Raw genomic sequence first — 17,856 nt, 5'->3', positions numbered from 1 at the left:
GGTAAATAGAACAACGTGAACCGAAGTATAGAGTTGAGAAAGCATAGTACACAAAGTGTCCTACCCTGTGCAAGTAGTGCAACATATACAAAATAAAGCAATGGGAAATGAGGATGAAAAGGTATACTGGGCCCAAAATGTGAAAACAATTGGATGCCAGGATAAGGAGATTGGACTCTGCTAGGAAATAAAGAGTCACTGAAAATTTCTGAACGGTGTTGGGGATGATATGACATGAGCTATGTAGTGAAATTGATCTGATTTTTATTGTCTATAAAATTAGAGGTGTGAAGATTTGGAGCCAGGAAACTTTTACTATAGCCTATGCAGGAGGCAATGAGGGCCTGTACTTGAGTTATTGGTAGCAATTTGGCAATGGCAAATGGCAAAGGCAGTGAATATGAGGGAGGTTTTGAGGGAAAAATCAATAAAACTTAGTAACTTGATGAATGCATGGAGAGAGAAGTCTCTTGTTAAAGGTAACAAGAAGGTTCTTGAGCCCGAGTGACAAACAGTATGATGGAAAATTAACAGAGATGAACAAGCAGGTTGGGAGAAGAGAAGGTTTGAAGGACTGGGGAAGGTTTCGCACGTGTTGAATTTAGAGTACGAAAAGGACAGCCATGTAGATTTGAAGTTTGGGAGAGAAGTCAGGGCCCTCAATAAAGATTTAGAAATCATTAATTAACACAGACATGATAGTTGAAACAATGGCAGTACTGCAGATGAGGTCATCAAGGAAGAGAGTGTAGAGAGATAGGAAAAGAGTGAGATCAGAACCTTGGTGGATGCAGACATTTATAAGTGAGAGCAAGAAGGGAATCTAAAGAAAGATGGACCAGAAAGGTAAGATGGGGATGAGGGTAATTCATTGTTTAATAAGCCAAGGGAAGAGCATTTTAATCTAAAGCATCAAATGTAGTAGAAAGGTCAAGGATTAGAAGACTGAAAAAAAAAAGCAATTGGATTTGGTGGCCAGAAGGTTACCTTTTGGAGAATAGTTTGACAGAGATCAAAGGAGAAGTCAAATTTCAAGAAGCTAAGGGAGTGAATGGCAACAGTGAGAGCAGTCTATACTTATAAGTTTGGTCATGAAAGGGAGGTGATCACTGGAGGAGGCAGGTTTGAGCGAAGATATTTTGTTCATACATGGCGAAGTCCTGAGCATGTTGGCAGGTGGAAATGAATGGGCCGTTGGGAAGAGCGGAGTGTCTTAAAAAGAGTGATGGATTTGAAGTTAGAAGCCCAAGGTCTCAATCGGAGATCTAAAATTGGCTACCTTTGTGACCTTGAATGAATTACTTAATTTCCCTCAGTTTTGTTTTCTATAGCTATGCAATGAAAGGGTTAGACTAGATGATCTCAAAGGTCCCTTTCAACTCTCAATTCCATGATTATTATTAAGAATTAAAGATTCAAGAGGGAGGGAAAGATGGATTGAGTAAGGTTTTCAAGGAGAGATCAGGGGCACAAATGGAGGTGTTAGCCCTGCAAAGGAAAAATATCATAGTTCCCTAAGGAAGAATGAAAGTAGGAGAGGGATGGTGAACAATTAAATTCCTAAATAGCCATTCTTATGCATTCATTAACATGGAGACTTCTATTAGGCAATATTGCTTTGAGTTATTTTAGATACTTGAAAGTAACAATGCTAGATTTCAATAAAAATATTCAATAACTCAAGCCTTTAACAAACTCAAGCTTCCCTTCCCCTGATTAGCTTGAATTAGTGTCATTTTCTTATGCATCTTTATGTCTTTGATTATATGTGTGTTTTTTCACTGCACAATAGTTAAGCGTTTTCATGATTTAAAAATTCTTCTTTAGATGATCATATTAAAACTTGCTGTTTTCTCTGTTCATAAGATATATAATTTAAAAAAGTATTTTTTCTCAACCTGTATATTTTTGGCAACACATTTGCTTATGGCGTGTGACATAGCAAGGAACTGATATGATATTCATTTAAGACCTGTAGTTCATAGATTTGTGGTTATCTTATCTGGTATCACTATCCTACATACTCTGAAAATCTCCCCACGTGTACATCTATCTATAGGGCACGTGGTACCATGGAGCTTTGTAGTGCATTGTTTTCAGTAAAAGAATTTTTCAGAGCATATTGAAACTTGCCGCCATCAATGGAATAATCCAGTAGTACTCCTTCTTTCCTGCAGGTTGGCCGGTGACAAGAGGTCATGTTATTTTCACTACCGATTCGTCCCCAGTATTGCAGAAATCTAAATGGATAAAATAGCAATTGGTAATTAGAATGGTTATATAATAGGCCTTTATTATTTTTTCCAGAATTAATGCTTTGATCAAGTATTAAATAACATTGTCACCCTTCCTCATCCATTCTTTGGTTCCCATTCCCTATGTAAAATTGCAAAATCCAATAGGATGACATACTTTGCGCCCCTTAAATCCAAATCTTGAGTGATAGCTTGTCTCACAGTGGATCCTCCAAAATATAGTGCAGTATCTTCTGCAAGAATCCCACACTCTGTACAAGTACTTCCACCTTCCAGTGACATCCATAAGTCAGGTTTGATTTCTTCACTGTCAAAACGTTCCTTCAGGAAAGTCTAGAAAAATAAGCAGGATGAAACCATTTTAGGGGCTGCTAATCAGAAAGTCCTAAGGAGTAATTATGACAATAGAAGTAAAAATCAATACCAAATTAGAATAAGATATAAAAAGTAGATGAGAAAAAAATTGATAACAGTTTTATTATTAAAAAAGGTGGCTAAAAAGATCAGAGATAGCCAGTCTATCTTTCTCATTGGTATAATATCATTTTGAGAATGATGCATATGTGTATTAAGAGAGAGTCCTTGAAGAAAATACAGGAAGGGAACAGGCAGGCTTTCATAGATAATTTTCTATATTACAGCATATTTTCACAGCTACATAATTAATTGAAAGCTATAAAAATACAAGATGCCACTGTGTTTTCTGTTTGTTGATTAAAAAAAAGGATTTGACTTGATAGAGTTAAATGAAGTCTTAAAGACCATCTTCCAATAAAAGTGTCTCCTATCCATAGGTTGATATCATACAACATTCCTTGATATATTAAAAAAAAAACAAAGAGACAATTTTGCTCAACAATCATCTATCAAATAAGATAATGTATGCTCATTAAAGGTGACATGGAGGATCTCCTATGTAAAGCCCAAATTTAATAGGGATTCCCTATGTGAGGTTTTCTAAATGGTTTTGTTTATAGATAACATTCTATAAAATTGCATCAAGCCTTTGAATATTATAATTCTCCTCAAAGATACCCAAAACAATTCAAAAACATTTGTCCTATCAGTCATATAGGAAAAACAAAATGGATGAAAAGTTCCCACTTCCAAGATCTTGAAATACAGTTAGACAATACATTGACTTGATCTATTACTATATGTATTTTGGACAGGCACTACAGATGTACAAGAAGATAACTATGTTTAGAATTGTGTAGGATAAAAAGAATGGTTTGGACTGAATTTGGCAATTTTTGGCACTGTAAATTGCTTGAATTGGTACTCGCCATAAAAAGCCATCTTTTGAATATCTATATCTTCCTAGTGATGTTTTGTGGATATGAATCATGGAATACTGCAGACTCCAAAGAATTAAAATTGTTGATCAACCAAAAAGCAACAGAGAGATATATAGTGAATGCAGGATGGCTGAAGCATATTGTCAACAATGGTTTACACACAAGAAGTGGTTAAAAAAAAATGAAAAAAGAAAGACAACAACAACAGCCCCTACCACATTTAGGAAATGTATAATCAGAAGAGGAGGTGGGTGAGAGTGAAAGATTACAGATGGACACACTGAATATTCATTCACAAAATATTAAAATGTGTAGAGCAGGTGTTTTTAACCTTTCTTTTGGGTTGCTTGCCCCTTTGGCATAGTCTGGTGAAGATTATGGACTTCTGCCCAGCATAATAATTTTAAATGCACAAAATAAAATGCATATGGTCACAGAGGATCCTAATTATATTGAAATATGATTATCAAAATATTTAAAATAAATTAGTGGATTTCAATTTAAAAATTCCTGTCCTAGAGGAATCTCTAGCCTATGGGCTAGTTCTTCTGTAGGGAGTTTATTAGAGAACATTGACAAGAATGCAATAGGATGAGATCTAGATGAGCTATAATCTATACCAATGGAGAATGCTAAACCAATGAGATTACAGAACCACGAAAGTACTGAGGTGTATGTTCATAGACAAGCATGTAAAAGTCAGAAAAGATGCACAGATTCTCATTAGGAAGGCTATAATAAAGCTCATTTTAACAGCCACCCATAAAATTCTTTAAACTCATTGAGGAATGCTAAATAATTTAGCCTTTGGCAAAATTGATAAAAGACATACAGTGATTTAAAATGTATTATACACACACACACACACACACACTCACGTAAGTTTTTTTTTCTCTTTATGGAAAATGGATCAAAATCTTAAATAAAAATTTTCTATGATAAATGAATCTTGCCTTAGTTTTTTTTTTATTAATGTAATGTATCAATTTTAGGACTACTGTAGAAAACAAGAATGAGGAAACATGTTTTTCTTTTGCTAGTTCCCTTTCATGTTCATGGCTTTAGTCATCTGTCTTGATCATTTTAGTAATTTTCTTTCATCACAAAGATAAGTGTCCTATATTTCGTGTCATAGATAAAATGGTATGTGTTAACTGTTTTTGGTTTACATATTTATCAGTGATACTAGCACAAAAAATGGGCCTGTGTATTCCATATAAAACTACATTCAGTTCAATTAAGATGTTGAAAATATAACCTTTCATGATAACATATCTGGCATTCTCTTAATCCATTAAGAGCACCAACAGTACCATACACTTCACATGATGTATCTACAAGGAAGATGTGGAAAAGAATAGCTTAATGCAGCTTTTAAATTAGGAGAGGAAAAAACACAAAAGGAGCATTAAAGTCATTGGTATCTAATTCATGCACTAACATTTTTTGAATTTATAATTTCAGCGAAATACACATTGGAACATCACAATAACACTGCTGATTGTATTTAATTATAAGGAAGATAACATCTCTATTCTTACCGAATTTAGGCATTTCAACAGAATAATCGTTGTTGAATGAATAAATGAAGTACCTAAAGGATGTCACCAAAGAATAACCTTTTCTATAAGATGGTTTTCACATCATGGATAACATTATATTATTAATGGAATTGTTCCTTTATAACCAACTTCTAAGCAGAATTCCAACACATAGATTTACCTTCAGAGTGTGAGTCAAGTAGCAATTTGATCCAGAGTATCCTGGGTCACAGATGCACTGTTCTTTCAGGCAGTCACCATGGCCCCTGCAGTTATCCAAGCATCCAGGTCCCAGATAGAAATTGTCGATGGCCCACTGCATATCTGAATACATCTGATAGAACCTAAATCTCACCGGACTGTTGGCAACACACACACACACACACAGAGAAAGAGAGAGAAAGAAAGAGAGAGAGAGAGAGAGAGACAGAGACAGAGACAGAGACAGAGACAGAGACAGAGAGAGAGAAGACAAAAGTTAGCCATTTATTCAGGTCCATTTTCCATTATACTCACTCATTTCTGAAAAGAAGTATTCACGAAATTCTTTGTAGGAGGAAATGTGTTAATGAAAAATCTTTCCTTACCACTGGCTCATCTGTCAGTTCCTAATTGTGAAATGTTGGTCTTAGATTTAGAACTAGAAGAATCCTTCAAGATCATCTAGTCTTTTAAACAAAGGTCTTTGAATTCAGATATAAATAAATATTAACAAATATTTTGATAATTATATTTCAATATACTTGGTTTTATTTGTAATAATAAATTTTGTTTCTAATAAATATTTTGAAAATTGTACTTAATTTAAATATAATTGGTTTCCTTTGTAACCTTGTGTGTTTTAATTTTTGCATTTAAAATACTATTCTGGGAAAGGATCCATAAAATAGGCTTCACCACAGTGCCAAAAAGTACATGAGACAAAAAAGGTTAAGAACCCCCAAACTATTCCAACCCTCCCTCTCATTTTCTAGCTGAGGAGACTGAGGCCCAGAGAAATGAAATGGCAGAGCTGAGAACTAAACCAGGTTATCCAGCTCCATATCTAGTGCTTTTTGTTAGTGCTCGAGACCTTTAAATTTTGTAAAGAATAAACTTGCTGAACAAAGAGATCATATTCTACATCTTCCATTTAAAACAATTGGAGCCTTCTTCAATATACCATCAATTAGGTTTTTTATGAACTGGTTGTTGGCTATTGTTATGCCCACTTATACAAGTATGACTCATCTAATACTATTATTTTTGAAAAGGTACAAAGTACAATAAAATCCCTTGAAAAGAGACTCATTAAAACTCTTGCTGTTCTCACTCAGCTGGAAAGCAACAGCTCATGATTTCCTAGGAGAATGTCAATATCTTCAAAGTGCCTATGCCAGCTAGCAAATTTAATAGGAAGTTTTTGGAAAGGTTAAGTGAAAGCCCTTTACTTTTTTCTGGCACAAACACTGTAATAAAATCTTTATTAACAACTTCACACTCAAAAATAGCAAATGAATATTCACTTTGATCTAAGAGTAGTTAATGGAGTTAAGTAGCTATTCAAGTAGTTTGACAAGCAATCCTTCTTAGATTATTCTAACATTAATTTTTTTGTCTTATGTGAAAAAAACCCTTCATACTGCATCTATTATTTAAACAGTTATACTCTCTTCGAATATGGTGCTCACATATGTTAAATGAATGAACTCTAAAAATATTCCAAGAAAATTGGGGAAGTTTTTGAAAGATAAAGTTTACTAGGTGTTGGCTGCATTCCTTTGAAAAGATCATTTGCCATATATATGTGATAATCTTACTCAAATATCTTTTCTCTATCCCAACTAAATAGCTAGCTCAATTTTGTAAAATGGTTAATTATTTAACTTGAATATTTAATTAACTGACAAGCAGCTTGGCCTGGTGAATACAGGTATGCTTTAAGTCAGAAAGAATTGGGTTTAAATTCTTCTTCCTACATGATCCTAGGCAAATCATTCAACTCCCTGGTAATTCGGGCTGCTCTTTAGATCATTTCAGGTCATAATTTGTGTTGGAGTAAGGTTCCTGCACTAGACATTTATACGTTCATTTATTTAATTAGCACCCTCTACCAAAAGCCACCTTGATGCTTCATCATGGCACAGAGGTGACTCTAGGTTTTTGAAGGGTATCCCTTCATAATGCAGGCTTTGGTAGGTCCTAGAAAACTGGAATGGGTCTGCTAACAGATTGTGTGCTGATGATCTGAGGACCAGCCTACTTGGGTTCAGAAAGGCTTCCCACCACAAGACTGAACACCAGTTGTTTGTTTGTTTTTGCCACAGAAACTCATTAAAAATGGACTGCTAAGGTGTGGAGGAAGTGTAATATGTATCACTGGAGAAAGTAACCATAACAACAAATTCACAAATCTTTGGGACTTTAAAATAATTACCTAACAAAATGATAGATTTTTTTTTGTAGTGGCTATTTTAATTAACACAGCGGTTTTGCCAAGTTATAAAGATGAAGTGAAAGCCATAAGCTCTTGAAATTGGCTGAAGTTAACCTAGCCGTGGGCTTACTAGAAAGCAGTTTAATCACTTTGGCTCACCATTACATCATGCTAATTGTTTTTCTTTGCAGGTGCAGAACATCATGCTCCAATTAAAACAAAAATTAAATCTAGAAAAAACCAACATATACAGCTAGCAAACACTCTAAGAGTTTGGCATGTACCATTGACTGATTAAGGTAGGTCATGTGGAAGGATCATTCTCTTCAAGGGTCCATGCTCAAGAGGGGTGATGAGATGGTAACTATTTGTTATGATGGCTTCCCTAGCCAGTTTTATCCCCATTTGGTGAATAATGACATTGAGACTTTGAAAATACAAGTGGTCTGCCAAAGCCATCTGGCCTAATCCAGGGGGTTTACAAGCTCAGACATTTTGAAGAGAAATCTTTTCTCATGGAGGACAGCAGTTACAGTGCACTCAACATCAGGGTGGGAGGAAGGACACCATACTACTTTTTATAAACCATTTGGTAATAGAACTTTCGATGAATTACAGACTACATTGAATCAGGCTTTATCTTCATTTCTTACTTACTTGCCAACTAAGCTGTCAGGAAGTGAGTAGGTGATTCGTTTCCATCCTTTAGTTGGAAAGAATACAGATGGCTGTGAGACGCTTCCAGAACATTTTGGGTCAGCAGGTAAACACTGGGGTACCAGATAGCTCCAGGTCACTCCAAAATCAGTAGAATACTGCACATGGACTTGATTCTGTGCAACTCTGTCAGATACTTTACATCCAACAGAAATCTAATATATATAGAAAGGCAAAACATGAAAGTTTAAAAAATAAACCTGCAAGTGTTTCTATTCCAAACAGTCTTCTACAAGAAAATTGATGACCACTGAATAGAAGCTATGGTACATTCACCATATTATGTACAGTTTCATGTTCTTCATGGGGAGGCTGGGGAGTGGCAGCAGAGATGCTGCCAAAGACAGTTTGTGAACCATGCCAAAGGTATTGTACAGGTGGTGGGCTCAGGGAGCGAGGCTGTAGTGATTACTTCTTGCCATGCTTTTCTAGTTGGCTCCCTAACCTGGAAAGCCTCTGCCCACTCTTCCAGATCTGCAATTGTTGTGTTAATGGTCTGGCATTTAAATTTGGCAGAATTTTTCACCAAGGAGAATTATCAATTTTACTAATGTTACTTCTGAGTAGTACAATTTTTGACACCACCTTACCCATGGCTAATGTGCAATGAAGTGTGAAGCTTGTTTTAATAGGGCATAGAATCTTTCATTTGATAATGGAAGGAGCCATAACGACAAATACATTTCTACTTGCCGAGGGAATCTAGGTGAAATAGTAAATTACTTGAATTGCAATCTTGACCAACTAACAGCAATGGCTGTTGGGGTTACCACTAATAAACATTTTCTCTTCCACTGTTTTCTAGTAACATCAAGACATTATAGCGAAAAATATTTCTCCCCATTGCCAAAAGATCCTTTCTTCAAAGAAGAGGGTTTGCCTAGTTCAGTTAGTAAATTAGAGGAAACAGCCAGAATCAGTATTCATGGCTCCTACCAATACTTAACTTTAATCACTAAGAAGGAATCTTTATTCTTATAAAAAATTTCAACAAGGACTAGTAGAGAAAGAAAATGCCTTTGAAGATTATGCCATGGATTTAACAAAATGTTGCTCTTGATTTATTACTAAAACATCATCTCATTTATTTATTTCAAATTATACATTGCAGAAAATTTGAGTACAAAAGAATGAAGATGAAACATGCCACTCACCTCTTGCCAGAAAAGTGATGAACTTAGAGTGTTGAAAGAGTTATTACATTTTCGGATGTGGCGAATGTGGGAGTTTGTTTTGCTATGCATATGTATACTGCTATGCATATGTGTACTGACGGCTTTATTTTTTATTTTTTATTTGTTAAAAAATTGCTTAATGGGGTGGAGTAATAAGAGGGACATAGCAATAAAAGGAAAACTAAAAAATAAAAGAGAGGGCTTTTAATTGGAAAGAGTGAATTGGCAAGTAGTTACATAGTGCCAAAAAAAGAAAGAAAAGAACATCAATGAAACATTTAAAAATACACAGAGATCAGAACGAAGTGAAGAATGGAACATAGATATGCAGGAATGCTCCGTTATAGTTTTACATACAATTTTCTTTGTGTTATTTTTGTATTGAAATGTTTGTGTGTTGATGTTTAAGTTTATAATAGGAAAGGAATTTAAAAAGAAAAAGCAGCATACATTGAATATTAAGTAAATGAAAGGGTAGATTGTCTCTTTTAGTAATGTTATCTTATGGATTACATTTAAGTGATACTAAATGATTACTTATATGATTCAAGCAAGAAAGCTCTCACCTTGAATTGCATTATCCAGCCTTCGGTAGGAGTTAGGTCATGGGTAATTGCATAAACTTCTCTGCCATCATGACTACCACAGATCATTACACCATCAGGGGAATCACAGAACCTTTCCACAGTACAATCATCATGGAATAGCCAGTGCTCGTTCACTTAAAAAAAAAAGCCAACAGAGGTTACAGCAAATAGAGAGAAGACAAGTTTAAACAATTATAACTGACATTTTGTATAGTATTTTTAAACATCATCTCATTGGATTGGGCTTTACAGCAACCCTGGGAGGTACAATTCATAGATGTTATTTGTCATTTTACAAATGAAAAAACAGAGGTTCAAAAAGCTCAGAGTAACTTGCACAGGATCATATAGTGTCAGAGGTGAATTTGAACCCATATCTCTCTTGTTTCTAAGTTCAATGCTCCTTTTCACCATACCATACTGCTTCTCTTAAGAATAATAATAATAATGATAATGATAATTATAATAACTAGCAATTATATAGCACCTGCTATATGCCAGGCAGTATACTCAATGCCTCACAAATATCTCATTTGATCCTCACAATAACCTTTGTAGGTGGGTGCTATTATTATCCCCATTTTACGTATAAAGAAGCTGAAACAAATAGAAGTTAAGTGAGTTGCTCAAGGTCACATAAGTAGTAAGTGATAGAGGCTGGATTTGAATTCAGGTCTTCCTGACTCTAGACCCACTGTTTTATCCACTGTCTTGCCTGAGGTCACAGAGAACAATTTGAACTTAGGTCTTCTAGAGTGTAGTTTCAGGATTCATCCACTTTCCCACTTAGCTGCTTAAAGAAACTACTCTGACTATTCAGGGAGGTCATCAAGAATCTTGGATGTTAAAAGATGGAATGAAGGATGAATAATTCAGGATAACACAAAAGAGTGATGTAGTTCTAAAAAAGAGTAACAGGAGGGCTAAAATCCAGAATGACCAAAGGCTTAAAATAAATACTAAGGACAGAAAGGAGAGACATTTTTATTTTTAACTATGTTGGTAGGGCAAAGAACAAAAGGAAAGGACCATTGCTTGGAATGGCCTTGTTCTCGGCAACATTTCTATCAGTTATTTGGATGAAGAAATAGATGGTATGTTTATTATGTAACGATGAGCAATATTCAATAAACTGAAATAGGAATAAATGTAAAATTGACTAAATAAGTGCAGCATAGGAGAGCCATAGTAGGAAAAAAGTTCAGTTGAACTTTTATGGAATTCTTAGTGGAATAAAGGCTTAATACATTATACACTAAAAACTCAACATGTTGGTGTGAAATGATAGCTCAGGATGCATTGAGAGAAGGACAATATTCAGACTGAGGGAGTTATTATTTCCATTATATTCTGATCTTGTCAGACTGTATCTGGAATATTGTGTCCGATTCCAGGCACCATGTTTTAGGAAAGACATTGACAAGACGGAACATGCCCAGAGGAGGGCAACCAGAATGGTGAGGTGACTCAAAATTGTGGATTAGTAGAAAGAACATTACGGATTGATGGAAAGAACTTGAAAGCTGGCTCTGCCATTTGCTATATCTATGATATTGGGAAATCATATAATTGGTCACAGTTTCCTCATTTATAAAATCAGTTGTTGTTTAGTCATTTTTTTAGCTGTATCTGACTCTTTGTGACCCCATTTGGGGTTTTCTTGGAAAAGATATTGGAGTAGTTTGCCATTTCCTTCTCCAACTCATTTTATAGATGAGGAAACTGAGGCAAACTGGGTTAAGTGACTTGCCCCAGGTCACACACAGCTAGTAAGTGCCTGAGGCCAGATTTGAACTCAGAAAGATGAGTCCTCCTGACTTTAGGGCTGGTGCTTTATCCATTATGCCACCTAGCTATCCCAATGAGGGGCAAGGGTAAAACAAGGTTGTATCATAATTTGTAAATTGAAGATAGCTACTTCAGGGGTTCTTAATCTGAGATCCACGAATTTGTTTTTTTTTTAAATATCTTGATACTGTGTTTAAATAAATAAAATGCTTTCCTTTGTAATCTTATGTATTTTATTTTATAGATTTAAAACATTATTCTGGTAAGGAGTCCAATATGCCAAAGGAATCTATGGCGCAAAAAAGTTAAAAACTCCTGTACTAATCATCTTTGAGATACCTTTTAATTCCTAAATCCTATGACCTGATTTAAGAACCCCTGAAGGTAGCACAGGTGTTTAATCTAAAGAAGAGAAGACTTAGGGGTTGGAATATGATTTCATATTCATTTCATATTCAATCTTTAAATTTTTGAAGCATGGTCCATGGAAGATAAATTTGACTTTCCTTATTTGGTCCCAAAAGGTAGAACTAGAAATAATGGGCTGAAATTGCAAAGAGGCAAATTTAGGTTTCCTAACAGCCAGAGCCATCTAAAAGTGGGATGGGCTGCCTCAGGAGGCAGGGAATTCCCTGGCCTTGGAGACCTTCAGTCAAAGGTTGAATTGCTACTTGTCAGTTCTGTAAAGATCATTTGTGTTTTGAGCATAGGGTTGGGTTAGAGGGCCTCTGACCTCCTTTCCAACTTTGGGATTCTATGATTCTGAAATGATTTTTTAAAAAAAATAGCAAGTCCAATGGGAACTCATTTAATTTGAGAGGCAGTGTGGTATGGTGAGAAATTGTAGACTTTGAAACCAAGATTCAGATTTTGCCTCAGATACTTATGACCTATGGGATCACAGGCAAAACAGAGAATCTCTCAAAGCCTCAGTTTCACTCTTCAGTTGTAAAATGGGGATAACTTAAGTATGAACTACCTATCCTCACAGGGCTGTTTGGAGGCAATCACTTAGCAAAGCTCCAAATGCTACAGAAATATGGGTTGTAGGTTTAATTTCAGAATCAATCTCCATGTTATCCCTCCAGCTTGCCTTTGAACATTTTCAAGGTAAGCAAAAGATTCACAGCAAAGATAATTAAGTGAAACCTGACGCCTTGATTCATCAGGGAACTAACAGTCCTTATTCAGTAGATTAAGCAATTTGTCATTTACCTGTTGCTGTATTGATTTTCTGTGGTATAACCAAATTAATTCTACCCTGTGGAGGATCTATCGGAGAACAGGCACAAAAATTTCACAGAATGACAAAGAACGGACAGGTTGAAATCTGTCCTAATGGAGAGAATACCTACATGGACATATTGGAGTCATTGAAGCGGTGAAATATAAATAATCAAATTTGTGGTACAGTCAAATGATTCTAAAGGTGAGATGTTTGCCAGTTAGGCCAGGCCCATTTTGCCCTGAGGGGCTAGGAAGGATGGCTATGTTGATAGAAATGATGAATACAGACCATGGCTACAGGAGAATTTTTTCAGCCTTTATTGTCAGCCTTATCTGATTACCCTAAGAGTGATGCATTCATAGGAGGGTGCACTTCGTTAGTCTCCCCTAGCCCTCAAAATCTGTGGGCTATCCAGAACAAGTCAGCTGGTGTGGACCACGCTATTTCTTGGGATTCAGCTCCATATGTCAGAGGCTTTAATTCCCCATATTAGACCAAAGGAATGAGATGCAGGGAGATGGAGAAAGCACAGGCATTGTACCCTTTTTTGTGTGGATAAGTGGTCCACTATTAGTTTTCATACGACCATACAATAAACCTTGCAGTTAGTTTGGTTAAATGTGTCTTTGTTCCTTGAATTCTTTGAATCTGACTCAGGTGTAGCCTTCAAATGAATTTTATATTTCACATTGTCTTTCTGTGCAATGGCATTGTGGCGTCAAAATATAATCAGACATAAAAAAACCCCCAAGTGCATATAACCTGCGGATATATTTCCTATTTACTGGAATGACTATAAAATATGCTTAGCATGATCTGTGGGGTGATGCTTCAAGAACTAAGCCAATATCTGAAACACGAAATATCATTGCAACTGCATATGAAATTTAGTAAAAATGAATTCACTTTTATTGGATGTGGAAACTGAAGTTTTAAAGAAATATCTGACATTTTACACAAAATAGAAAAAAAAATAGCAATGAATAAAAATTCCTTATAAATAAAATCACCTTTATTATAGCATATCTACTTATTTGGTACAGGAAAGGAAAGCATTATTTATAGTTTAAAATAGTGAGTTTGAATAAGAAATAGTGAGTATAAGTCACTACTGGCACATTAGCTCCCTTTAAGTACTAAGACCAGCATTGCAGAAAAAGGTAGAAAAAGGGCTAGATTTGGAGTCAGATAACCTGGGTTTGAATCTCACCTCTATTATTTACTACCTGTGTAAGCCTGGGCAATTTAAATAAACTCAACCAGCATTTTATTAAACATCCCCTGTGAAAGAGGCCCAGGGTCAGGCATTGGTGAGTAACCTCACAGCTCTGACTCTCAATTGCCTCATTTGTAAAATGAGATGGTGCAGTGGAAAGGGCACTGAATTTAAAGGCAGTGGACTTGGTTTAAATCCCATTCTGCCACCTGAATGGTAACTTCAGATTTCACAGAGCTATATGAATGTGCCATAAAATGACTGATGAGAATTTATTCAGAGGCAAGGCTATGCTGGAGCCATCATTAACTAGCTCAAGAGAAATGATTATTAAATTTTCAGGGTGAGCATTTATTTATACCTCAGAAATTGGCAAACACTACAAGTCATGGACTTATCATTTTGTTGGTACTGGAGACTTAAGGAAGGGACGGATAAAATGTGAACAATGCAGATTAAACTTAAAAGTGTGTTGTACATACACTCTTGCCCCAGAGAACTGGCTGTTAAACATTTTCCAGCACACCTCTGGCAGAGACAGGGAGGAAGTATTTAAACTATGCTTATTCCTATAGGTAGCTTGAAAGATAAATGGGAAAGGCCCCTCTTGCCCTGGGGAAAGGGGAGCAGTACAGAACAGGAGGCAACCCAGAAAACTAGCAGAAAGCCCCAGGGGGAGATCCTGAAACCCAGGAAGTGGAGCAGGCAAACACCAACATCTGGACCCCCAAGGGCCTTAGTGAGGGTGGGAGAACCAGTGGAAACCAGCTCAGAAAACCACCAGGTGCCTCGGCATTCTATAGCAGTCTCCCAGTGCCTCAGCAAAACTCTGTGAAGTGCTCCAAGGGGCCCCAGGTGGATAAACATCTTGCAACCTCCATTTGAAAGGAGCTGAAGAAAGTGAAAGGAAGGAAAGGCCTGAGTGAGCAGGAAATCACCAGGAGCCACACTACACAATCCTACCCCTAGAGTTCCAGTGTTGCTGATTGTAGTCCAACACTAGGTAAGCTGCCAGAACACTACAGCCTCCAACTGCCGACATTGGAGGCCCCAGCACACAAAGCCAGTGACTTGGACCTAGGATCCCAATGCAAGAAGCTTGGATCAGTGCCCTCTGCTCTCCAGCAGGAGAGCTCAATCTCTTTAAAGGCCAGGAAACAAGTAAAGAACATGAGCAAAAAGAAACACACCATAGATTCATATAATGAGAACGGTGAAGATCAAGGCAGAAATTCTGAAGAGGACACCATTGTCAATAAACCCACATCTGGGGAACCTCAAAATGGAAGAAGAACTGGTCTGAAGCCCAAAAAGCCTTCTTAGAAGAGCTCAAGAAGGTTTTTAAAAGTCAAATTGAGAGAGGTAGAAGAGTCTTTAAAAAAATACAATTGGCCAGCTGGAAAAAAAAGTACACTGAAGAAAACAAATCCCTAAAAAATACAATTGGCCAAATGGGGAAGAAGGTACAAAATCTAATAGAAGAAAACAATTTGTTAAAAATTAGAATTGGGCAAATGGAAGCTAATGACTCCATGAGAGAGCAAGAATCAGTCAAAAGGAAACAAAAGAATGAAAAAATAGATGAAAACGTAAAATACCTCATTGGTAAAACAACTGACCTGGAAAATCGATCCAGGAGAGACATTTTAAAAATTATTAGTGTACCTGAAAATCATGATGAAAAGAAGAGCCTTAACAGTATCTTTCAGAATAACTGCAAAGGCTTCATGATGGAAAATGCTCTCCACAAAGAAGAAAGAACTATGGAGTATGAATGCAAATCGAAGCATAGTATTTGCTATTTTTCTTTCTTCTGTTGTGTTTTGTTTCCTCTTTCTGGTGGCTCCTCCTATTGGTTCTAATTCTTACCCTCAACATTACTAATGTGAAAAATATGTTTAATAGGAATGTATATGTATAGCCTATATCAGATTGTGAGCCATCTTGGGGATGGGAGCTGGGGAGGGAAGGGGAGAAAAATTTTAAACTTAAAAACTTATGGAAGTGTTAGTTGATAATTCAAAATAAATTAATTAAAAAATAAAGTAAAATTTACAAGCTCTAAGCCTCAGTCACTAGTTAATTCATCCCAAATCAAAACACAGAAAATAGAAGCAATCTGCATTTTAAGGAAATCAGTGTTAAAAATAATAATAAAGTAAATCCTTAAAGTTATAATTATTAGGGATATAGGGATACATGTGTATTCATATATATACGTATATATACATACATCTCATATATACACATAAATATGTGTATATATGTGTGTATGTATATATGTATGTATATATGTATATATAGACATGGGGGTACCAAGGAGATATATTCTTTTTAAGAGATAATTTTGTTTCCCAAAGGGCTTGAAATGAGACAAATGCAGATTGAAGACTTAATCTCCAAATCTCCAGTCATCGGAGATGAAAAAATCCTAGTGTTTCAGACACTGAACCTCTCTTTTGGATATTGGCTTTTTTTTCATCTTTTATGGCCTTAAGGGAAATCAGCTCCCTCCTCTCACTCTGAAGAATATTCTACAGTTTACCACCATATTTCTTAAAATGTGGCACCCATAACTAACATTACTATAGATGTGATTTGAGAAGTGTACAATATGGTGAGCCTGTCACTTAGTCTTGAATACTATACCTTTTTAAAAGTAACCTAAAACCACATTCATTTTTTCCTGCTATTTTGCCTTATAGATTAATTTTGAGCTACTGAAATTTTAGTTATTTTTCACATTAAGTATTATCAGCTTATGTATCCACCATTCTAAATTCCTCAATTTTGATTCTGTCTTACATATTTGATTTTTTTAAAGTTGTGTAACAAGGTCTCTGTAAATTATTTTGTTTTCTTTAGATATTTCCCCAACTGCTCCTCTTCACCAGAATTATTTCTGTTGTCACCTTCAGAATTTTATCCCTAAGAAAATTCCATCTCTCTTGGTATGATTTTCTCTAGAAAATTTAACCTGTGGATCATTTTATTTCTTTTTCCAGACCCCTGTATGCTGCTTTCCCAAAACAACATTCTTCCATATCACAAATTCTAGAGGTGGGCACTTCTTCTCAAAGTTAACATTTGACCTTTATGTATTTCAACAAATACATCCAAAGCAACTATAAAAATATATTTCAATTATATCATAATATCATTAAAAGTATGACCAATATTTGTGTATAATTTTATGGTTTGAAGAACACTTTACATATAATATCTCATTTTATTCTCATAAGAACTCACTGAGACAGAAGCTTTTATTCTACCAATTTTACAGATGATGAAACTGAGACAGAGGTTAGGTTAAATGATTTGTATAAAGTGTTATGAAGCAAGCTAAAAAGAGTTTCAAATGGAACTGTAACTCAGGTTTTATGTATTGAATCCAACCATGGTTTTGTCACAATCATATTTATAATTAAACATTTCAAGTCTCAATTATTTTCTTTGTGTGGATATAAACCATATTGAGTTAATATAGTAGTCAATGGTCTTTATTCTTTAAATGATGGTATTATTTGGGCTTATTTTATTTTAATTGGTTTTCCTAATTTCACTTTTCTTATTTCCCATTTTTTTGACTTATTTATTTTTAGTTTTCAATATTCACTTCCATAAGATTTTGAGTT

The 17,856-nt window shown here is 35.5% G+C and overlaps 1 protein-coding gene across 1 annotated transcript in view; it reads right to left on the bottom strand.

Moving 5' to 3' along the window:
• Nucleotides 1-17,856, bottom strand: part of RELN (reelin) — a 549,610-nt gene that overhangs the window by 25,324 nt on the left and 506,430 nt on the right. The window contains exons 51-55 of the mRNA XM_027838603.1: nucleotides 9,969-10,123; nucleotides 8,168-8,382; nucleotides 5,276-5,453; nucleotides 2,413-2,588; nucleotides 2,134-2,240 (exon numbers count right to left, since the gene is read on the bottom strand). Of these exons, the coding sequence (XP_027694404.1) occupies nucleotides 2,134-2,240; nucleotides 2,413-2,588; nucleotides 5,276-5,453; nucleotides 8,168-8,382; nucleotides 9,969-10,123 (831 nt within the window). The remainder of the gene's footprint in view (nucleotides 1-2,133; nucleotides 2,241-2,412; nucleotides 2,589-5,275; nucleotides 5,454-8,167; nucleotides 8,383-9,968; nucleotides 10,124-17,856) is intronic.

Source organism: Vombatus ursinus, unplaced genomic scaffold, assembly GCF_900497805.2.
Source record: "Vombatus ursinus unplaced genomic scaffold, bare-nosed wombat genome assembly UNPS02014830.1, whole genome shotgun sequence".
Taxonomy (NCBI): Eukaryota; Metazoa; Chordata; class Mammalia; order Diprotodontia; family Vombatidae; genus Vombatus; species Vombatus ursinus.
Note: the sequence above shows the minus strand (reverse complement) of the source record. Positions and strands in the feature narration are given on the sequence as shown.